Below are 24,118 nucleotides of genomic sequence, written 5' to 3'. Positions count from 1 at the left end.
TTAAAGGCACACCGAGGCACCTACAGACACAAACTTATCCCCAGCCTCATCCAGCCACACCACCTGACTCTCCCAGAGAGGCATAAACCCCAGGTCCGGCCCCCGCAGGCACGCTTAGAGACCCACGCCAGTTAGAGACCCACGTTTACGGAAGTGCCCGCAAACAACCCAGTTACACTTGACCGCTAGGCACGTACATAAACACAGAACACACACTCACACACAGCTCCCCGAAAGGACTAAAGCCCCTGAAATTGGGTCTGGGAAGAAGTGAGGGGCGTCAGCCCGATGGCTTTATCCCAAGACCGGAGTGGGCCAGGGGGACGCAATCTGACCCCCCCCTTCCTGAAGGGGGGCGGACGCCCTCAGGGACCAAAGGTCACACTCCCGCAGCGGGAGGTGGGTGGCGGAGGGGAGAAGACAGTCCTGAGGGCTTCAGCGACACTTCAAAGACCTCGCGCCCGGGAACGCTTCCTGCGGGGGAGGGGCCCGGGAGAGGAGAGGGGAAGACCGGCAGGGGGACTTGAGAGTGGGAGGAGGCTGCCCCCCCTTCTGCGCGCTGCCCCCCTGGCCGACTCTTCCGCCGGGACCGCCTCCTTTTCACCAGCACCTGTTCAACCGGAACATCAAGGGGCCGGGACCCGCCGCCACCCCTCCCTTCGCGTCTATTTAGTACCTTTCATCCGGGAAGGGGGGGGAGTGAATCCCCGCCCAGGAGTAGGGGGAGTAGGACGGGGGAGAACTTGTCCTTGACCTGGTCTTTGGCGTCAGGGATTTACTCCCTAATCCCAGCGACACTGGCGTTTGGGGAGGTCGGGGAAGCTAAACTCCGGACTGCAGCCCACCACCTCCCCTCTCTCCTGCAAGGGACCAGAGAATCCCGGAGGGCTGCCAGGACGTAGAAGCTCTGTCTAAACGGGCGCGGCGGGGAGGAGGCCTGTCTCTGCGGCTTCCGTGACAGGGGGGAGGGGGCCAAGAGCTAGAGGATTGTCGGAGCGGGCCAGAGGACCGCGATCCCTGCGAGGACTGCCAAGTGCCGGTATCTTAGTCGGCTTTGTGAACTTCGCTCATACGAAAAGTTAAGAAACAGAAGAGAAGTGTCACTTAGGAGTTTCTAACGAATTACTTTTCCTGACAAGAATAAAACTTAAAGAAAATCAAAAGCAAAAAATGTCAGCCCTAACCATGCACCAGTTTCGGAATATTTGAATATTTGCTTTCGGGACCGACCGCGGCCGAAGTGGCCGAAGTTTCGGGTTTCGCAAGATGAGGGTCACTCGAAGGCCCATCGGTCCCTGCATCCAGGGGTGGGTGACGTGTGGACTGGGGCGGCCGAGGCTTTGTCTCCGCTTCTCATACCATGCGGGTGACCGCCCGAAGATTGTGAGGTGAACGCGCGATGATACTTGTGCGTTTAGTAAGTGTATTAGGAACTGTCTCGTTTAATCCTTCCCATAACCCTTTGGGATGGGTGTTAATATTCCGTTTTATAAACAAATTAGCTGAGGTTCTGGCGGATGAAGTGACTCGTCCTAAGTCACACAGCCTGAAAACGGCAGAGCAGGGACTTGAACCCACTCTGTCCTCCGCTAGGGCTCGGGTTCCGCCACCACGCATTGGTCAAATGCCTGTGTTGATGTCCGCGCATCACAAACGCTCCCTTCCGAGGTCTGGAGAAACCCGGTTCCGCGCGGGTTGGGCTGGATTCGCGGCGGGCACTCCGAGGGCTGAACTATAAAGCTTATTCCCGGTCTTCCAATATTTCCCTGAGAACCTACTATGTGCTTAACCATTCCCACCCCCCCCCCAAAAAAGCAAGAGCGGGACTCAGCCAACAAGTGGTTCAAGTCCGTCTTGCTCTCCTTGGAGTAACTGCGCACTGATTTGGGGGGGTCACGCTGATCTGGGCTGTGCAGTTTTCAGCGACTGACTTCACCTCTCAGGCTCAGCTTGTCCTTCTTATATGGGACGTTAACTCCCTCTGGCAAGTGCCATAGTGAAAATCTAACGAAAAGCCTTTTGGAAAGCGCTAAGGCACACAGTAGGCTCTCAATCCCTGCTCTCTCCCTCTCCGCCCGCCCCTCTATGCGTGCCAGGGCAGCGCGTTCCCGCTCCCGCTTCCCGCCTCCGGCATCCTCGCCCGACTCGCGCGTCCCGCGGCTAAGGGACTGGGGCAGAGAGGACCAAACAGAAAATTATTTCCGCCCGCTCGGCCCGCCCCGCCCCGCCCCGCCCCGCCCGTCCCCGGAGCCAGAAGGGGATTGTGGGGCCGCCGCGGCCGCCGCCGGAGCCGAGCGGGGCGGAAGCGCGCGTCGCGCTGCTGCTCGGGCCCGACCGCGCCGGCCCCCGCACCTCCCGGCCCGGGACTGCGGGCTGTGGTCGGGGCGGTCCCGGGACCCGAGGCGGCTGCTGCCGCGCGCGTTTCCACGAAGCCTGGCTCGCTGGTTCCCAGAACCGAGCGGGGGAGGCTGAAGAGTGTTGAGGTTTCGCTTCTGCTAGCCGGCCGGGCGCATGGTTTCGCGGGTCCCGGGGGCTGGGGGCGCGCCCTCCGGATTAGAAAGCCCCGGGCTCCGGGAAGGAACTGCGCCGGCGCCTGCGGGTTTGCGTTTGGTTTGCGTCTCGCTTTCCCTCCCGAAAGCAAAGCTTCTGACCTTGGGGTGTTCAGAGAGGTTAAGTTACTTTCTCGAGGTAACCCAGTCTGTAAGAGGCTTCAGGTGGTTTCCTGCCGGGTAGGAGAGCCTGGCGAGGCCGAATAGAAGGAGAAAGGCTAGGGCCAGAGAGACGTGGGTTCAAGACTCAGCCTAGCCACTTACTGGCTTTGACCATCGGTTAGTAATTACTACTCCGCGACCCTCAATACCCCCATCTCAGAATGTGATCGCTACTTCCAACCTTAGGGCTGATGTCAACAGTGACACTGTCAAGTGTGGGGCATAGGGAAGGGTGTTTTCCCCGTCAAAGGTTATGTCCCTGCGGTGGTCTCTCCAGCAGGCCTGCCTGGGGTGCGAGGGCGGGTGTACAGGTTCTTTCCTAAGTCAGACATCCTGTGCAAGAGGGAAAGAAGCTCGATTTAAAGGGGAACTGGTGGGAGTTAGGGGATTCCCCAGGCATTAGGCGGCCAGCCGTCATGATTATTGTAAATAGTGACTCTGCATGGTGGGATTTTTGGCTTTTCAAATCTTTCTACGGGAACAGCACAGTACTTAGTGTCAAATCCCGCCTCTGCCATTAGCTGGCAGTGTGACACAGACTCTGGCTACCTCAGTTTGCCAATCTGGAACATGGGGATAGTTGGATGCCCTCTTCCAATCGTGGGGGCTTTGGCAGCTCCAGCCAGCCAAGATCCCAAAGGATGCTTTAAGAGCCGTGAGTGAGCCCAGGTGGTCCCTTTGATTACATTAGGTTGTAAGGGAACTTCCGATAGGGAGCTAAGATAGATAGGGAAGGAAGAGGTTCATGGGGTGAAGTAGCCATCTGCCCCGACTTTTCTCAGAGCTACCTGGAATCTAGTCCCAGCCCTGCCCCTCGCCAGCTGTGTGACCTTGGGTAAAGCACTTGTCCTCTCTGGCATTTGGTTGGGTGACCGGATGTTGAAAATCTCCTTGCAGTTAACATTTTGTGGCTGATGACTTTGCTCCTGGGAAGTTTCCAGGCTGAGAGATGACAGATGAATAGCATATTTACCCTGCTATGTTCCCCTTATCCTCCAGTTCCTCCTGAAGTCTAATCTCCATTCCTCCTGTTATAGTTGCTGTCATAACAGAAGTTGAAAATGTTGTATTCTTCAGTCTTTTAGCAAACACATCATTGAGTCTTCACGGATGGGCCACAGGAGAGACACAGATAACACCAAGGATGGTGGGAGTGACAGACATATAAAGAAATAACTTCAGGGATAAAAGCCGTGCTGGTGCTCAGAACAGTGCTAACACGGGCAGGAAAGAAGTAATTGTGTTTAGGGAGTCAGAGAAGGTCTCAGCTGGGACCAAGTGGGTACAGGCAGATAAGAGACAGAAGAACATTCCAGGCCGGGTGGACAGCATGTTCAAAGGCACAGAGGTAGGAACCAGCAGTGTGTACTGAAGTTGTGTCTTGTGCCAGCCACGGGGTGGTAGGTGTGGCAGGAAAACAGTAGGGAGGGTTAGAGGGGTAGCCTTAAGGCAAACACTAGATTAAGGGGACCTTGCATATTTGCTAAGGACTTTGAACTTAATCCCAAGGGCAGTGGGGAGTCACTAAGGGCTTTTAAGAGGTGCAAACATGGCTTGTCAAGTCTGGAGTTGGTTAGGGTTGGGGGGAGGCTGGAGGTTGGGAGATTGATTAGGATAGCAATCCTCAACCTTTAAAATGCATGGGAATCCCTGGGGGGTCTTGTTAAAATGCAGATTCTGATTCAGTAAGTCTGAGGTGGGGGTCTGAGATCCATCATTTTTAACAAGCTCCCAGGTGATGCTGTATTGTTGATCCAAAGAGCACACTTGAACAGCAAGTGGTAGCAGACTTGTAAGGGCCCTGCGGAGAGAAGATGGTCTGACTCCAGCAGAGCGGAGGGGATGAGTAGAGCACTGGGATGAGGATGTCAAGAAGGTGGGATCTTAAGACCAGGACTGGGACTGCTGAGTAGGGCAAGACCCGGGAAATAACTCCCAGGGGGGCAGCTTGGGATTTGGTCGATGGGGCTTTTCTGTCCACTCGCTGATAGACCCCAGAAGGGAGGGCGGGGGGTGGAGCTGGTAAGGAGCCACTTTGGACACCCTGGCATTGAGTGTTTGTGGCACACACAAGATGCTCAGTAGGCAGTAGATGGTTTCTGTCTGTATCAGCAGAGTCTGGGCTGGAGGGACCCGGAGTGAGAGGGTCAGAAGGCCGTCCAGAGAAGCTGGAGCGTTCATGGAATTCAGAGAGGGACTTTTAAGAAGGAGGAAGTGATGCCAGGGTCACATGCCATTGAGAGGTCCAGAGAGGAAAGGGTTCTGCAAGGAGGAGGTCCCTGGTGACCTCAGCCTGGAAAATTCCAGGCACTGGTGGGTGTGGGTCAAGCATGGATTGGGAGGCGAGAAGGGAGGGGTTAGTGGAGAATGTGCTAGGGGGACGGGAGGGTCAGGAGACAAGGATGGACACCTATGGTGAGTATGATGATAACGATGGCTCGCTTTTGATGGAGCTGGTGTGCCAGGCACCGTGCCAAATTTCTAATGTGCTCCTTGCAACACCACTGAGGTAGGTTCTGTTCTTGTTCCTGTTTTATAGGGAAGGGAATGAGCTTAGAGCTCAGAGAGCACACAGTCAGTAGGTGTGGAAGCAGGACCTGAACCCCGCTTTTAACCGTGGGGTGGGTCCAAATGATCAGTAAGAGGACTGTTCTGAAACTAGTTCAGAACTTATATCCCCTTCTCCCCACATCTCTCCCTGTCTGTGACACTAATTCACTGTCATTTATTTAACCCGCCAGCATTTGTTGTTGGCTGCAACGACGTGTGAGATAATGGGCCAGACTTCCCTGACGCAGAAAGGATTGAAACAGGTTGCAGCCCTGCAGGCGTTCAAGGTGGAGAGGAAGGGCTGGCTGGTGGGCAGGCAAACTGCACCATACAGTGTGATGTGTTATTGGGGGCGGGGGCTGGACCGCTCTGCAGAGAGTCCCGGAGAAGGAGCTCCAGTGTCTGCCCAGGGAAGTCAGGCAAGGCTCTTTGGAAGAGACAGGGTCAGAGCTATGACTTGAAGGTGACCAGGAGTTTGCTGGGTCACCAGGTGAGGGAAGCGCTGAAGGCGAGGACTAGCAGGTGTCCATGCTAGCATGAGAGCACCGCTGTGTTCGGTGGGGGGGTGGGGCACGCATGTGTTCAGTGAAGGAGGAGTGGAAAGTGGGGGTGGTGGGCGGAAAGGGGACATGAGGGCGGTTGGGACCGGTGAGGCAGAAGGCACCTCACCTGACCCCTCCCCGGAGCAAGAGATCCCGTGGAAGATGCCGAGGAGATGTAGGTGTTGGGAAGTCCAATGGCTGTAGCGAGTCGGAGGTCTGAGGGTGAAGGCAGAAGACGGAGTGACTTCTGAAATGATCACAAGTGCTGGAGTGTCAGCTCCACAGAACAGTGATTTTTATGTGTTGTGTTTGCTGATGTATCCCCAGCCCGTGGATCAGCGTCTGACACATAATGGGTGCTCAGTTAATACTTGCTGAATGAATGAATGAATGAGTGAATGGATGAATGGTTGACCATCTCTGGGAGTAAGGAAGAGGCTGTGTACTGGAGTGTGGGGACTGAGAGACAGGATGTGTAGAGGGTGAAGTAGAGAGAAGGGGGTGAGGGACAGTTGGTAGTCATGGACTGGGAGGGTAACTCCCAGGTTTCTGTCTTAAACAGCAGAGCTCCTGAGGAAGGGAGGAGGAGGAGGAGCAGAATTGGGAGAGTTGAAGAAATCAGATGGAGGCTTCTTGAACTGGGGGTCTGGTGGTCTGTCCCAGAGGAGGGTTGGATATGTATGTCACTTTAAAAAATATAAAGTGCTTTGGAAGCCTACGTAATATTCTGTCAACCTCTTCTGCCATATCCTTGATACTCTGAAAAAATGTCAGAGACATCTTTGAGCATTGTCAGCAATAGACGGTAACCAAAGCCCTGGTGTACGTGAGATCACCCTGGGAGGCTGTGCAGGTGCAGAGAGCAGAAGGCCAAGGCCAGAGGCATTTAAGAAGGGGCAGAGCGAGAGAAGCCAGGCAAAGAGCATGCAAAGTGACCAGAGATGGAGGAGGACCCCAGAGAAAATGGTGTCATGGAAAGGGGGGGAGGAGGGATGGTGAGAGGGGCCTGTGCAGTGTAGGTGTCTCAGAGTGGGGCAACTGGCCCAGCGGGGTGGAGGGGGTGGCAGTGGATTGCATGAGAAGGGGGCATAGTGTGAGTTTAGACAACCTTCCTAGGGGCTGGGCTGTGAGCTGACGGGAGATGACAGCAGGGGAGGAGAATTCAAGGTCAGGGACGTGTGGCCCACAGTTTTCTGGGACAGTCTCCCACACAAGGCTTGGGTGGACCAGAGGGCACCCTGCTTCCCCATTCTTGGGGGGAGGAAGTGAAGGAGGAGACTGATGAATGCCTGTATAAGACGCTTCTGCTTGTTAACCTCTACTCTTTCTAGAACATTTTTTAGTTCTCGGTTTGTCCCCAGTTTTATCAAGATATAATTGCTCACTGTGTATTACTTTCAGGTGTACAACATGATTTGACATCTGTAGGTATTGTAAAATGATCACCGTAAGAAGCTTAGTTAACATCCACCATGCTCTGTTTCCTGAAATCAACTTTTTATGGAATAATTCCCATGTAATAAAATGCACACATCTTAACTGCGTAAGTGATGACCTTTGGCAAAGTAGCCACCATGCTGATAAAGATAGAGAACATTTCCATTTCCCCAGAAAGTTCCTTCCTATCCCGTTCCTTCCTATCCTCTAGCCGCAGGCAAACGCTGATGTGATCTCTGTCACGGTGGGTCATGGTGGATTCATTTTGCTGGTTCTAGAACTTCCTCAGAGTGGAATCTTACCATACGTACTCTTTTGTGTTTGGCTTCTCTTACCCGGCACTATGTTTTGTTTTGTTTTTTTCTCTGAAACAGGACATGAAGCCATTGCTGGCTAGGGGGCTCAGATGGAGAACAGGAGAGGGAGCCCCTTGGGGCCGAGGGACCTCCAGTGAGCAGTGTTCCCCAAGTGTGGCCTGCCGCAGAAGCAGAGAAAGCAGCCATGTGGGTGTGGGTTCAGGTGTGAGTGTGTGCTTGGAGTGCGAAGCATTTCGGGTACAATTTACCTCCCTCATGGCAGGGGCAGGGTGAGGCCCCGGGGCTCACTGGCGTGACTGAGGCCTGGAATCAGAAGCAGACACTGAAGACCTTCAAGCTGGATGGTGGAGTTGGGACTGAAAATCCTGCAGTCACACCTGACTTCCCACTCTCCACCACTGGTCTGGCCACTTCTTCTGTTGAAATGTCTCTGGAATCCTTCTCTTTGTTCCTTGACCCTCAGTGCCTTGAGCTTAAGCCTCTGCTTGTCTGGGCTAAGCCTCTCTTGGGACCTACCTGTCCTCCCTCTTGGGGGGGTTCTCTTTATCTTGACCTACCTCTCCCATATCTGCCTCTTTCCTCTCACCCTCCAGATAGGCTCCATCCAGAAGGCCACCTCTCTGCACTTGTCTCTTGGTCTCTCTGTGTCCTACCCCCGCTCTGCTTTACATAGCCCGAGTTGACTCTCTGGCCCCCCGCTTGCCCAGATGGAATTGCTCTGTCAGTGGTCAGCAGTCACCATATGTCACACGTGTTTTCTGGAGGTTGTCATCTGTCCCGCGCCCCTGTCCTGTTTCAGGGGAACGTCCCACCGGGTGATCTACCCTAGAACTCTCTATCTACCTTAACCTCCCCACCCCCAACAGCACCAACTGCTTCACCCACGGCCTTCTCCATCTCCAATGCTCGCAGCTCCATCTTTCTAGCTGTTCGGGCCCCAAACCTGAATTTCTGATTTTGCTCCCGCCTCTGCTCTGTCAGCAGATCCTGCCAGCTCCACCTTCATGACACACAGAATCTGATGACTTCCCACCATCTGCACCATCGTCCTCTCCCGTGGGTGACTGTGGTGGTCTCCTAACTGCTCTCTCCGCCTCCTCCCTCCCCGCTGACATCGCTTCCCTACACAGTGGCCAGAGTGGTCCAATGAAACTGTAAGATGATCACGTTGCCCCCGGGCTCCAGAGAGCTTCCACTGTACTCTGAGGGAAGCCCAACTCCCAACAGGGGCCTGTAAGTCTTGTAGAGCCCGCTGCCTCAATCCCTCTGGCTTCATCAGCACTGTTCCCCTCGTTTCTGTTCTGTGGCCACACCGGCTTCCTTGTTCCCCCGTGCACCGTGGGCATGCCCCTGCCTTCTCAGTTAGGCTCTCATGGGCCCCCTTACTTACACCCACCACCTGTGCCCTTTCTGCCCCAGCCCAACCTTCCTTACCCTTTTCCTCTGTCCTTGACCATCTCATTATTCATATGTTTCTATCTGTTGGTGGTGGTCAGTGTTTCCCCTCCGATGGAAGTGCCACAAAGACAAGGACCTTTTTCGGATTTGGCTGCTATTCTCAAGGAACTAGAACTGTGCCCGGCACACCCTTGGTGTTTGATGAATATTTACTGAAAGAACAGAAGGAAGGAATTCTGAGCATCTGTCTTTGTGCCCTGGACACTAGATGCAGGCCCAGGAACCAAGCCTTGCCCATCTGATGCCTTCATGATCTGCTCTGAGGAGCCAAGTGACCAGAACAGAGGCTGGTGGGGGTCCCTCTTGATGGCTTTGCCCAGAGTGCCCCAGGGGCGGGGGGACTGTGTCTGGGGCCTATTCCTGCTGAGAGACAGCTATACTTTTCCCTTCTTGGCCCCCAACTCTAGGTGATCCTTTCTATTCCTCTGTTTTTCCTAAGAAACCAGAGTCAGTTTTCCAGACCCCTGGCTGGTTCATCTCAGGATCACTAAGGCCAGCAGCTCCTCAATCACGGTCCAGCTTAACCTCTCCCAGGAAGAGCATAGCCACGCCTGTGGCTTCTACCCTGACCCGGGCGCCCATGACTTAGTCCTGATACTTTCCAGTCCCAGGCCTTCCCCCTGGCTCCTCGGGCCATGCCCACTTGTATTTGTGTCTGGGGACCGAGACCAAAACTGAACTGACAGCTTGTCCCTGGACCCACCCCTCCTCTTGTCCTACTTCAGTTAATAGCCTCTCTCTCCTGAGAAAGAAACGTGAGGGTCCTTCTTAATTCTTTCTCTCTCTCTCCCTCCTCTTCTGAATCAGCCAGCCAATCTCATAAAACCTGCCTTGTCAACGCCTCTTAAATCGAACTTTCCCGAAACATGGCCCTCTTTCAGTCCTAAGCATCCCTGTGGCCAACCTCAGCAGGTGCCTCCCAGCTGACTTCTCTTAACCATCGTCCTCCTCACTGCACCCTCCACATGGCTCTTGGAACCAGTGTCTGGGCTATGCTTCTGCTGGGCACTGAATGTTCAGGTTCCAGAATCTCACCCTCAGGCTGCTCGCTATCCCAGGGGGCGCCCACACCCCTAAGCTCCCGAGACAGATGGCACTAGCCAAGAGAACAGACAGCCCATGCACCAACTTCAGTCTCTGACCCAGCTGAGCCAAGAGAGAGACTGGATGGCTCTGGGTTCACACTCACCACTGCACCACTCACAGAAAACAGGTCTCATCAGAATGAATGGAAGAGTGTCCTTGCTTTGAATGAAATGCCAGTGAAGGATAACTTAAGCTAATTATCGAGTCATGCCGGAAGCCAAATTATAGGCATTGTCATGTTATAAACACCATTTCTCAAGAGAGCGGCTTGGAGACATCTGGGCAGCTGGAAGCCTGAGCTCATTATCTTCCCCTCCAACCTGCTCTGTCTCCTCCTGCATCCCACCCATGATGTGCGGGAAGCCTCAGCCTTCCCTCCTCCCCATGGCCAGTCGCTTACAAGTACCGCTGATTCTCCCTCAAATACCCATGCTTGTGGTCTCTGACTCCCATCCGGTCTTCACCATCTCTTGCAGGAACTGTGGGTGAGTGACAGAGAGTGATGCCTCTGCTGTCCTCATCTGCAAAATAGGATTTTTGTTTTAAACACAGTGAAGGTTTCACTTTAATCAAGTATGCCAGACACAGGGCATGGAGTTGGGTTCAGGCTGAACATTCAGGAAATGCTAGTTCTCTATTCCCTTCATGCTTCCGCACCCTTTCCCTTGCCAAGTCGGACCACATGATTTCTTTTGCTTAAAAGTGGTCCTTGGGGTGCCTGGGTGGCTCAGTGGGTGAAGTCTCTGCCCTTCAGCTCAGGTCATGATCTCAGGGTTCTGGGATCAAGCCCTGAGTCCGGGCTCTCTGCTCAGTGGGAGCCTTCTTCCCCCAGTCTCTCTGCCTACTTGTGATCTCTCTCTCTCTGTGTCAAATAAAAAAAAAAAATGTCCTTAATTCCCAATCCTATAGGATAAAATCCAAATCTGTTTTATTTTTATAAGATTTTATTTATTTAGGGACACCTGGGTGGCTGAGTTGTTTAAGCAGCTGCCTTCGGCTCAGGTCATGATCCTAGCGTCCTGGGATAGAGTCCCACATCGGGCTCCTTGCTCAGCAGGGAGCCTGCTTCTCCCTCTGCCTCTGCCTGCCACTCTGTCTGCTTCTGCTCTCTCTCTCTCTCTCTGACAAATAAACAAACAAACAAACAAATAAATAAATAAATCTTTTTAAAAAAGATTTTAAAATTTATTTATTTAGAGACAGTGTTAATGGCGGGCAGAGTGAAAATCTCAAACCGACTCCATGCTTAGCACAGAGAGCTCCACTCGGGGCTTGATCTCAAGACCCTAAGATCACAACCTGAGCTGAAGTCACGAGTCAGTCACCCAACCGATCGAGCCACCCAGGCACCCCTAAAATCCGAATTTCTTATCAAGGCATTCAGCCCTTTGAGTTCCTGCCTGCAGTCCTTACCACTGTTCAGCCACACTGACCTACTTCATTCACTTATTAAAACACAGTCATTCATGATGTGCCCGGCTGACTCAGTTGGTAGAGCATCCAACTCTTGATCTTGGGGTCATGAATTTGAGCCCCATGTTGGGTACAGAGCTTACTTTTTTTAAAAAACATTTTATTTATTTATTTGACACAGAGAGAGATCACAAGTAGGCAGAGAGTCAGGCAGAGAGAGGGGGAAGCAGGCTCCCTGCTGAGCAGAGAGCCCGGTTCAGGGCTCGATCCCAGGACCCTGAGACCATGACCTGAGTTGAAGGCAGAGGCTCAACCCACTGAGCCACCCAGGCACCCCCAGAGCTTACTTTTAAAAAATAAATCAAAATAAATAAACAAAACCACGGTCATTCCAAAATATCATCCCACAGATTACTTGCTGGCCCTAAAGGAAGAAAATGCAACTTCTCAATAAAGAAATCTGCTCTCACCAATGCAGACCTGCCAGTCAGTGGTCCATCACTGAGGCTGGAACTCAGACACTGAGGATACCAGACGTAGTGTGATATGAGGGAAGGATTCTTCATGAGGTGTTTTTGCTAGTCTAGTCAACCAAAATCTAATCAAGCCTGTAGATCTAATTTCCAGTTTGCAGGAAATACAGGATAAACAACACCACAAGGAAGCAATCAGAGAAATCTAGAAGGTGGGACATGATGTCTGTAATTTACTTAAAATACTTCAGCAATTCAACAACTCAATGGCATGGGGGAAAAAGTTATTCTAGATTTAAATGGGACTTAAGAGACATAACCAATTGCAATGTGTGGACCTGATTTAGATCTTTGATGGAACAAACCAAATGTAAAACATTTTGGGGGGACAGGGAAATTTGAATATGGGCTGGGTATTGGACAATATTAAGGAATTGCTATTTTTTTAAAAGATTTTATTTATTTATTTGACAGAGAGAAACAGAGTGGAACAGGGAAAGGGAGTAGCAGGGAGAGGGAGAAGCAGACTCCCCCCTGAGCAGGGAGCCTGACGTGGGACTTGATCCCATGACCCTCGGATCATGACCTGAGCTGAAGGCAGATGCATAACCGACTGAGCCACCCAGGCGCCCCTCAAGGAATTGTTAATTTTGTAAGGTGTGATCATAATATTTTATTTTTAAAGAGATTTAATTTATCTATTTGAGAGAGAGAGCAGGGCAGGAGCAGAGGGGGAGGGAGAGGGAGAGAATCTCAAGCAGACCCTAAGCTGAGTGTGGAGCCTGATGAAGGACTCCGTCTTAGACCCTGACCTGAGCAGACACCAAGAGTCAGATGCTTAACCAACTGAGCCACCCAGATGCCCCAGTCATAACGTATATTAAGAAAATTTCCTATTTAGGGGTGAACAGTCATGCAAACTCTAAGTTCTTTGAAAATATTTAAGCAAAAATGATAAATATGCAAAAATACTAATAATTATTAACATAGGGGCACCTGGGTGGCTCAGTGGGTTAAGCCTCTGCCTTCGGCTCAGGTCATGGTCTCAGGGTCCTGGGATCAAGCCCCGCATCAGGCTCTCTGCTCAGCAGGGTAACTGCTTCCTTTTCTCTCTCTGCCTGCCTCTCTGCCAGCTTGTGATCTTTCTCTTTCTCTCTGTCAAATAAATAAATAAAATCTTTAAAAAAATAATTATTAACATAATTATCCATCTAGGTAATGGGTATGTAGGGGTTTATTTTACAATTCTCTGCTTCTCTCTAGGTTACAGATGTGCCTAATAGAAAAGACTTTTAAAATGTATTTGTGTGCCAATGATGTGCTAAGCACTGGGCCAAGGCAAAATCTAACGTACTTCTTGTCCACATGAACTAGAGTGTGGCGGGGAGAGGTGAATAATCAGTTCATTACACTAATGATTAAGTAGTGACAAACAGATGAAAATGCTTTGAAGGAAGACACGTAGGTTTTGGTGGGGGGGAATAAAGATGGAAGATGACCTGGTTAGAATCTGGAGGAGTGGGAGAGGTGTCCTCTGAGGAAGGAATGATTCAGTGGGGCTCTGAAAAGGAGTGGGCATTGGCCTGGTACAGGTGAAGGGAGGTGGGGGAAACGTGTGCAGTTGGAAGGAACAGTATATGCTAATGGAGGGAGAGGGGGGATCTTGTTGCTTTAGGCACTAAGGGAGTCCTGGATAGCTGAAGGGAGAGACAATGGCACAGGGGACATGGGGGTGGAAGGTGAGGGAACCCACCCCCTCTCCCTAGGAGGACCTGTGGGTAGGGTTGTCAGACCCAGGTAACCCTGCTTGTGAGCCGAATGAATGATTTCACTCTGCATCCGGAAAGCAGTGGGAAGCCGTTAAAAGGTTTGGAGCAAAGAGTAACCCAATCTAGTTTGTGGCTTAGAAAGATAGCTGGTGGTAATGCAGAGGGCACAGTGGGGTGTGGGGGGACTGCCGAGGTGGGCAGAAATAGACATGTCCACGTGACTTGCCGAAACGTTGCCTTGGAGGTGCCAGGATGAGCCCTGGGTTTCTGGCTGTTGAAGTGGGTGGCGAGAGGAGCCCTCCACTGGGCTACGATTCCCTGGAAGTGGGACGTGTGGCAGAGAAGGTGAGCTGCTGATGGTCTGGGATGGGTTGATTTTGCTGAACTTCTGGAACTCCCGAGCTAGAGGCTGGGAGGGCAGTGGAGTGTCTAGGTCAGAGCTGAGAGGAGCAGTGTCTTCTGAGCTCCCTCCTGCCCCGGTGGATGGATGCTAATCGTGGAGTGGGCACAGAAGAAGAACGTCTATAGAAAGAGGAGAGAAATTCTTGACAGACCCTTGAGGACCCCATGATGTCTGGGCTGAGGCAGGGAGAACGAGCCTGCGCCCATACCACCAGGGAGAAGTCAGGGAGGAGGGAGGGCACCAGGAAAGCGGTGCCCAGGAGGTGAAGGACTGTAGACGGTTCCTAGAAAGAGGAAGTGGCCAATCATGTGGGATGCTGTTGAGAGGTCAAGACGAGAGGACTGACAAGAGCCTGCCAGTTTCGATGAGATGGACGCCCCAGGACTTCAGCAACAGCTATTTCGGTGGCGGGTGGGGGTGGAAGCAGATGGAAGTGGGTTGAGGAGCAAGTGGGAAGTGAGAAACGGAAGACAGTGTGTAGACAGCTCTTGGGGGAAGTTTGGCTGTGAAGGGGAGGAGAGAGGGATGGGGGCTAGAGCCTATGGGGTCAAGGGAAGATGGGACTTTTAAACGGGAGGGACACAGTGGTGGAGTGGGCTGCCTGAGACAGATAAGGGATGACTCAGAGGGCGGATGTGTTGGGACCAACGCCAGGGTGCCCCCTCTACTTAACAGGGAGAAAGAGATGTTGATGGCTGCTAGTTGGCAGCACATGGGACAGGCACTTGCTTGCTTCTGTTCCTTGCCCATACTGTTTCCTCAGTTGGAATTCTTCTCTCATGCTTCCATGGATATTCCTGTTCATCCTTTAGAAACTAAGTGGGAGATCACCTTCTCTGAAAAGACTTCCTTTCCGTATGGTTACCCTGACTTTAATGTTCCAAGGACCATGGTCATCCCTCTGTTGCTCCTTCTCAAATTAGCCTAGAATGTCCATCTCCCCCATCAGCTATGTCCCCATCATCTCTGAGTACCCAGGGCCTGGTCTGGGGCTTGCCTCAAGGGTGGGGGGTTGCCCAGTTACTGTGGGGTGAAGAGAGGAATGAACTAACATTAGATACGTGGAGGAAGTAGAGCAGGAGGAGGGCAAGGCTGGAATAATTCCCAGGCGGATGTGGAGCAGGGGTGGGAAAAGGAAAGAGACAGACGGGGGAAAGGCTAGACTGTTGCCAAGAACACTCGCATTTATCAAGGGCTTCCAATGGACCAGGCAGGAAACTTAGGGTTTCTCATTTAACCCTCACAGAATCTCCGGGAGAAGTACTGTCTCCTCGTATGTTCCCTGGCTTCCCCTGGTTTGTTAGAAAGTAAACTCTCTGAGGGCAGGGGGTTGTCTCCCTTGCTCACCGCTGTGCCTCCAACCCTAGACAGGCACACAGATAACAGGCACACAGGATGTCCAGTTAAATTAGAATTATTGAGAAGCAATAATTTTTCTAGTCTTAAGTATGTTCTGTATTTTTGGTGCTATATTTGGCAATCCTGTACGTAGCAGATGCTTAGTAAATATTGCTGAATAAACGTTGCTGGATTGAATGATAGAATGGGGATGCAATCAGTAAATTCCAGATCGTGGGAATTCTGGATGAAAAGCTAGTATCTCAATGAATAAACTATAAGGAGGAAAAAAGAGTTAAAAGACAGGCAGGGACACTGACAACTATACTGATGAGGACAAGCATTAGTTAAAGGAGGAATTTCTAGATTAAAAGAGATGTAAGAGACATATCACCCCCTCGAAATCCATCTTTGGATCCTAATTCAAATAAGCCAAATTATAAAGGAACAAATAGTATAAGATAATCAGAAATTTGAACGCTGGCTGGCTATTTGAGGATGTTAAAGAGTGAGCATTAATTCTTTTTAGGTCACTATTATCAAATAGCACTGGGGTTATGTTTATTTCTAAAGAGTCCGGGGGTGCCTGTGTGGTTCAGTTGGTTAAGCATCTGCCTTTGGCTGGCATCATGATACCAGGGTCCTGGGATCGAGTCCCATGTGGGATTCCTTGTTCCGTGGGGAGCCTGCTTCTCCCTCTCTCTCTTTCTTTTTTTTTTTTTTAAAGATTTTATTTATTTATTTGACAGACAGAGATCACAAATAGGCAGAGAGGCAGGCAGAGAGAGAGAGAGAGAGGGAAGCAGGCTGCCTGATGAGCAGAGAGCCCGATGTGGGGCTCGATCCCAGGACCCTGGGATCATGACCTGAGCAGAAGGCAGAGGCTTTAACCCACGGAGCCACCCAGGCACCCCTCCTTCTCCCTCTTTCATTCCCCCTGCTTGAACTCTCTCTCTCTCTCCTAAATAAATAAAATCTTTAAAAAAAATGAAAAAGTCCTTATGTTGTAGAAATATGTATTGAAATATTTAGGAAAGAAATTGTATGATGTCCGGGATTCGCTTCAGGATAATATGGAGTATTTTCTATACCTTAATTGTGGTGGTTACATTCATTCATGAAAACTCTTTGAAGTATGTACTTAAAATGTGCATTAATTTATACAAATCATACCTCAGTAAAGTTGGTTTTTTAAACATGGGAGTAGGGGAGGAAGCAGGTAGGGATAACGATGAAACAAGTTGGGCTATGGGTTGATAAGTGTTGAAGCTGGGTGCTGGGTACATGGAGGTTTATTGTACCCCTCTGTTTATTTTGCAGGGGTTTGAAAATTTCCATAATAAAAGCATTTTTTAAAGAATTGCATGAAGGAAGATGCTATTTCTATTTTACAGATGAAGAAACGAAAGAAGAGGTTAAGAAACTTGCCCCCTGAACTACACAGCTGGTAAGATGATGAGTCAGGAATACGAACAGACCATCTGAGTCCAGAATTTCAGCTATTAATCATGGGTACACATTTCCAGAGTGGGTAGAGTAAAGTGTGCTTGTGACTACAGGGGGATGCGGCACCGCTGGGTGGGAACAGAGCCTGACTTGGGGAATTCTGGAAGTAAGATGGGCATAAATGGTGGTGGCCACATTGCGGTGGGCCAAGAAATGTGTCCCCTTTTAGGTTCGTTGTCCTGGGAGTAGACTTGTGGTTATGAGTGTGGTCTTGGGACCTCGCTGCCTGGCTTTGAGTCGTGGCTCTGACACCTGCTAGCAGTGTGATCTTGGGAAAGTCACTTAAAATCTCTGTCCCTTACTTTCCTTACTTATAACATGGATATTAACAGCAGTGTAAAATGGTGTGGCCAGTGGGGAAAACAGTTTGGCAGTTTCTTAAAAAGTTAGTATAGGGTGCCTGGGTGGCTCAGTGGGTTAAGCCTCTGCCTTTGGCTCAGGTCATGGTCTTAGGGTCCTGGGATTGAGCCCCGCATCGGGCTCTCTGCTGAGCAGGGGGCCTGCTGCCCCCACCCGTGCCTGCCTCTCTGCCTACTTGTGACCTCTCTCTCTCTCTCTGTGAAATAAATAAATAAAAATCTTTGGGGAAAAAAAAGTATAAGTTTACCATATGACCTGGCAATTCTACTCTGAACATGAAAACCTATGTCCACACAAAGACTTGTGTGCGGGGTCTGTAACAGTACTATTCATGAAAACGGAAAGGTGGAAACCCAAATGTGATTGGCTACACAAAATACGTTTTGTCCATACCGGGATACTACTCAGTGAGAAAAAGGAAACAGACTCACTAGTACAAGGGACAGCATGGATGAATCTCCAAAACATTATGCTTTTGTGAAGCAGTCAGATGAAAAGACCACGTATGCTATGATTCTGTTTCTATGAAATGTCCAGAAAAGGCAGATCTATATGGACAGAAAGCAGATTAGTCACCCAGGGCCGGGGGTGGAAATGGGGAGTTACCAGCAACTGGAGATGAGGGATTTCTTAGGAAATGTTCTAAAATTGGCTTCTGGTGATGGTTGTGTAACCCTGTAAATTTAATAACAATCATTGACTTGGATACTTAAAATGGGTTATGTATGGTATGTAAAATTAAAAAAAAAATAGTGCCTATCTCCTAGAATTGTTATGGGGATTATGTAACATAAAGTTCCTAGACAGAGACTGGAATGCAGTCAGTGCTCTAGAAGTTACGGTACTGGGCTGGAACTCTGGGGCCGCTTCCCGGCAGTGCCTCTTTCCAGGGAAAAGGACAACCGAGCAGGAGCTGTTCCCAAATCCTTGAAAAGGGGCCTTTGGGTGAGACCCAGATGGACCACAGAGCGGGGAGGGCTGGCTTCCAGGTCTCTCTAGGCCCTTCCTATCCCTTATTGCGGAGGTGTCAGATGGGACCCGCATCCAGCCTGGTCCCTGCTTTTCTCCTTATGGAGAAGAGGGGTTCCAGAGAACAGTGTCGCCTCCTCATCTTGCCAGCTGAGGACGGGGTCGAGTGTCCTCTACCGTAAGCAGTGGGAATTGCAACAGCTGGGCAAGCCGCTCACATCGTGTTTCCACCCTCCTGTTGTGAGGAAGCAACTGTTGTCCCCTTTTCACCGGGAGGGACACTGAGATTCAGAGTACCTCGGAGACCTGCCCTGGGCTGCACAGCAGGAACCCCCAGTCCCAGCCCTCTGAAAATGGAGGCTTGATGACTACAGGTCCTTTCAGCTGGAGATAGTCACACTAACCCCTACTGTTGGTAAAGAATTCCCATGCCCACAACGGAGGCGCTCCCATCTGGACTGTATTCTGGGGTGCCTGATTCAAGGAATGGGGAGAAGGGAAAGCAGAGGTGGAGGGAATTCCTTCTCCAGGGAAGGACTCCCAACAGTAATGATCCCCAATAAAGCCCCTAAACTCAGATCTGAAGGACTGAAGTCTTTTGGAGTGGGAGAAGGAGGAGGCCATTGATCTGCACAGCTGGGTTAAGATTCCATCATGTAGTCATACTGAAGAGGATCTTGAGTGTTCTCTCCTTATGTCAACACTGTGCTAGGCACAGGAATGCAAATATGAATGAGGCCATGGGAGATAAGAGGAGTTTCCCATTTCAGGTTCCCATAGGTGGGGCCCAAGCTCCCTCCCCAGGCATCTCAGTGGCAAAGAGGCTGGAGTACAGTGGGGTTGAAGCAAAAGCCCTCTGCCCCTCAAGCCAAAGAAATCTGTCATTGCTATCTCAGCCTGAGAGTTCTCAGCATTGACTCCCAGAAGAGACAGCTGCACAGATCATCATCCTTCCAGAACTTTCCTTTTGTAGGTGTTTTGTGGCGTTGTGGGGGGAGGTGGTTGCAGAAGGTGGGCTATCATCCTTCCAGAACTTTCCTCCTGTGTGTGGCAGGGGAAGGAGGTTGCAGAAGGTGGGGAGGGGAGCTGAGGCTTTTGGAGCACTCAGGAACCCTGCAGTGTAGACCTGGCAGGACCCCAGGATCTCCCCTCATGAGAACTGCCCTGAAGACTTCAACAGAAGATGCTAAGGCGTGAGTATTTGGAGCAATAGAACACCAAGACTTCTAGTTCCCCAAATCCTGGCTCCACCCCAGGGCCTTTGTCTGGGGCCTCTGCAGGAGGGAGATGGGGAGGCAGACCTTCCTAAATCCCTTTCCTCCCAAATGTGATTTGATGATGAGGAGGAAAACAATTCATCTGTTATCACTGCCAGGAGGACAGGGATACAAGCTACTTCATTTGCCCCCTTCCAGAAACCCTGTCTTACCCCAGCTCCATAAAGAGATATTCTCTCTCTGACACTTTTCCCCAACTTCCAATTCTTACTCCAAGCTATCATACCAATCTCTTTATATCTCTGGGGATAGGAAGCAGCCATATTCCAATAACCTGATTTTTATCAAGAGAAAAATATTCCAGGGATTCATTCATTCACTCACAAATATTTATGGAGCACCTATTATGTCTGGGTACTGTTTTAGGCCGTGGGGATGCAGCTGTGATTAAGACAAAGTTCTCATGGGCTCATTTCCGGACTAATCAGAAACAGACAATAAAGAATAACTACATTCACAGACTTTCATATAGCAGCAAGCTATGCAGAAACTAAAGAAAGTTAAGGGGGATAGCATGTGCTGTGGGGAGGTGGTCTTTCATTATCAGGATTTTTTGGGGGGGGTTCAATTTTTCTTTGCTTTACTCTCCTTGGGAGAGATAAGAGGGTCTGGGGGTCCCCTCCTCTGGAGTCCTCAGCCCATTTTGATCACTCAGCTTCAGAGGGCAGCGTCTTGGTATTTAGTGGGGGCTGAAAAGCCAGCCCCTCGGTATTTGGTCAAGGGGTAATTAGAAGCTCATTAGAGAAATGGAAACAAATGGAAACAAGTTTACTTACCATCGTCTTTCGTGGGTGTAATAATACCACCCCCCCAACGCTCCGAAATTATTTTTTCCTTTGTTCATCTCGCATACACTGAATTCCTAACTATTTTTCAACATATTTTTGAGCCCCGTGTGTGCCAGGCACTGTTCTAGGGCACCAAAACGGAGAGGTAGGAAACATTCTCCGCCCCCAGGAGTCCCTGCCGTGCCAAGCTTGCAACAACCATTGCCTCAAGTCATCTTTTCCCTTCACACCGTTTTTGTGATTCATCTGTTTATTCGCGCAACCCCAAGAGGGTAGATAGGAACATTCCCATTTTACAGATGTGAAAACCGTGACTGCTAAGGGAAAAACGAATTGTTTTGCGACAACTGCATAGCCGGACGCCACCAGACCACGTGCAGCGGCGCATTTTGCCCCTCGCGATCCCACCCGCACACGCTCCCTCTTTTCCTCCCTCCCAGCCGCCGCCGCGCCGGGTCCACGTGTGTGTGTCTGTGTGCGGAATGGGGACGGGGGCGGTGCCGCCGGAGGGGTGGGGTCCGGGCTAACGTCACAGGCAGTGCCGCCCAATCAGCGGCGGGCTCGCGGCCCCGGCGCTGGTATTGGGGCAGCGAGGGGGCAGTTCTCTATAACGCGGTCTCCGGGAGCCAGCGGGGAAGAAAGAAGCCGAGCGGGCGGAAGGCGCCCTCCCCGCCGCCTGGGCCCGGGCACCGGGTGCCGGGCCCGGGGTCCTTCCCGCCTCCCGCGGCCGCCGGCCGCTTTGTTTCCCCAGCCTCTTCGCCCTGGGCTACTCGAGAGGGGCTCCCGCCGGGGCTGCTCAGGGAACGCGGCGGCAGGAAGGGCGGCCGACCGCGCCAGGACTCGCAGGGACCCAGGAGTCCGGCCGCCGGGAGGGCCGCGTGACGAGATCGAGGAGGGAGCCAGAGCTCCGCGGCCCAGGGTTGAGGGCCGGGGGCGCCCGTGAGCAGAGACCTCCCCGTCGAGGGGGGGCGATGTTCCCCTCGCCCGTGGGCTCTTCGGGCAGCCAGGGCACACCGCCGCTGGGACCAGGGCCCCCGCGGTGGGCACCCCCCCGGACGGTTCCATGGAAACTCTGTGCCCCGCTCCCCGCCTCGCAGTGCCGGCGTCCCCGCGAGGGTCGCCCTGCTCCCCGACACCCCGGAAGCCGCGTCGGGGGACCCAGGAGTTCTCTCCGCTGTGCCTGCGTGCCCTTGCCTTCTGCGCCCTTGCCAAACCTCGGGCGTCCTCTCTGGGCCTGGGGCCTGGGGAGCTGGCGCCGCGGCCCCCGGTGCTGCTGGGCCCTCGCGCCCCCCTGTGCACCGGCAGCTGGGCCGCGGATGGCCTGAAGCACCTCGCGGGCCCAGGCGGGCGGTCTAGCGATCCGAACTCCCCCGCCGGTCAGGATGCCGACGCCGCAGTGTGCCGGGGCCGCGGCGAGGAGGAAGAGGGCGGAGGCAGTTTCCCGCACTTCGGCTCTCGCTCCGGCTTACCTCCCGGCCGCTGCCCGGCGCCCCTGCGCCCTCGGGAATCTCCGACCAGCTCCGCCTCGGCTCCGCCTCGGCCCGCCTCGGGTCTCGACTTCCAGCCTGGCCCCGCCGCCAGCCCCCATCAGGAGCCCGGTTCCCGGCCTCCGCCGCCACCTGCGGGCCTCTCCACCGAGCCCGCGGGTCCCGGGGCCGCGCCCGAGCCGCCCGCGCCGGGCCAGACGGCCGCAGGCGATGGAAGCCCCCCGCAGGCCGCCCCCGAGGCACCAGCCGCTAGCCCCTCGACGGCCGGCGGAGCTCCGGCCGCGCCCGGCGATCTCCGCCAGGAACATTTCGATCGTCTGATCCGCCGGTCGAAACTTTGGTGTTATGCGAAGGGCTTCGCTCTCGACACTCCGAGTTTGCGCCGGGGGCCAGAGCGGCCGCCTGCCAAAGCGCCCGCCCGGGGAACCGCCAAGAAACGCCGGCGGCCGCCGCCCCCCCATCGCAGCGCACAGCCCCGCCGCCCGGCTCCGACGCTCCCTACCACGAGTACCTTCAGCCTGCTCGACTCCTTCCCCTGCCCCCCGGCCCTGGTGGTGGGGGAGGACGGAGACTTAGGGCCGGCATCCTCGCTTCGCCTGCAGGGAGACTCTAAGCCCCCGCCCGCCCACCCGCTGTGGAGGTGGCAGATAGGGGGTCCTGCTGTCCCTGAGCCCCCAGGCCTCAAATTCTGGGGGATCAACTTGGAGGAACTTTGAGCCTGAGACCTCTTCTGCCAAAGGGGAAAGGTTGGGGCCGCGGCCAAACTTTGGGCTCGAGGACAGGGCCTCGTTTCTCACATTTGCCTATTCCCTTTTAGGGGCTGCGGCCAGAGGGACCTCAAATGACAGTGATCTTCAAGCACCTAACCGGTTGGGGTGACACCCCCTCCCCCTCATCCTTTGGAGACGAACCAAGGGCTGGAGTCAGGAGAAGGCTTAACGGAAAAAGGCTTAATGACATAGATTCCAATCCCTCCCTTCTTCCATCTCGGATCTCTGGGGGCAGGGCCTTCACCCCAGGGGGAGCAAAGGAGGCTACCGCTTAAAGACAAGGGAAAAAAAAAAAAAGAGGGAGAGAGACCTTGGTGATGGACAAACCGGTTGTTTCTGTGGGCGAGCCAGGGGATGAGGGGGCTGTGGTGGGGGTGGGGAGGTGATTGGCAGCTCCCTGGGGGCATCCCCCACCCCCACCATCCAGGCCTTTAACCCTTCATTCCCCTCAGGCCTTCCCCAGCACTCCAAGCCCCAAGGGAGCCTTCGTGGGGGAGAGGGCAGCTTGGGGCAGGGGGCGATCACCCCCTCCCGGTTCTTTTCCTAAGCCCTCTCCCCGGACCAAGGCAGGTGACCCCTAATTGGCCAGATCTTCAGCCTCAGCCACCAGCCTTTCCCTTTTGTCCAGTTTTGGAGTTTCTCTCTTCAATTTTTCCTGTTTGCTTTCAGTTTATAAGGTCTGACGGGTGAAAGAGGACCTCCCCCCTGGATCCATCAGCCCCCTCCCCAGCTGGCTTCTCCTATAGGAGGGGCAGGGCTGAAGGACCTCCTCCCCTCTCAAAGCGCAGCCTTTGCCTGGGGAAAGGGCCAGAGACTGTCCCAGGGAAAGTAATGGAAGGTGGAAGAAATCAATAAAATCAGACCAAACAAGTTGCCTTTCGAGGTCCTCTCCACCGATTTATGGATGGGAGGGGGTGGAGGTAGAGGGCAGGCCTGGGTCCATTCTTTGGACACCCAAACAGCTCCCTCAAAGGCTGGAGACCAGGCTAGCTGCTCCTTATAGAGGGGGTAAATGAAAGGGTTCTTGCCCCAACCTCCAGGGCCCGGTGGGGCTTGAAGGGGCGCAAAGTTTGGGTTTGAATGGAAGCTGGGCTGTGGCATCTTCAGCTTCCTCCCCTAACTTCAGGCATTTCGGGAGTTGTCAGGGACCTGATGGATCCGATGGGGGCAGGGCCAGGGGATTAGTTTTGAGGTCAGAGGTTCTGTTTTCTGGGGGGGGGGGGGGAGGTAGGCCTGGACCACACCTGGCAGCTGGGAGGATCCCCTAGAGTCAGAGAAGAGTGGAATCGCTTTCCCCTCCACCCAGGTGAGGTCAGGGGAGGTTAGCTCTGAGAGAGACTCCAAGCTGAGGTGTGAGGGGAACCTGAGAGGTGGTAGGTCTGCCCGACAAGTGAGGGACCCAGGGAGCCCCTCTGCCCACACTAATGAATAGCACCCCCATCCCCCCCCCAAACGGGGTGAGGG

General features: G+C 52.9%; 1 protein-coding gene across 1 annotated transcript; it reads left to right on the top strand.

The window, feature by feature from the left end:
* Window positions 1-21,445: 21,445 nt before the first annotated feature.
* EPOP (elongin BC and polycomb repressive complex 2 associated protein) lies at window positions 21,446-22,600 on the top strand (the record flags this gene model as incomplete). The annotated part of the gene is made up of 1 exon (XM_080827245.1): window positions 21,446-22,600. The coding sequence occupies exon 1, from the start codon at window positions 21,461-21,463 to the stop codon at window positions 22,598-22,600; it is 1,140 nt and encodes a 379-aa protein (XP_080683371.1). The 5' UTR covers window positions 21,446-21,460.
* Between the last annotated feature and the right edge of the window lie 1,518 nt (window positions 22,601-24,118).

This window comes from Martes martes, assembly GCF_963455335.1.
Source record: "Martes martes genome assembly, chromosome: 16".
In the NCBI taxonomy this organism is placed as follows: Eukaryota; Metazoa; Chordata; class Mammalia; order Carnivora; family Mustelidae; genus Martes; species Martes martes.
The sequence above is the reverse complement of the archived record's forward strand: the minus strand, read 5'-3'. Positions and strand labels throughout refer to the sequence as shown.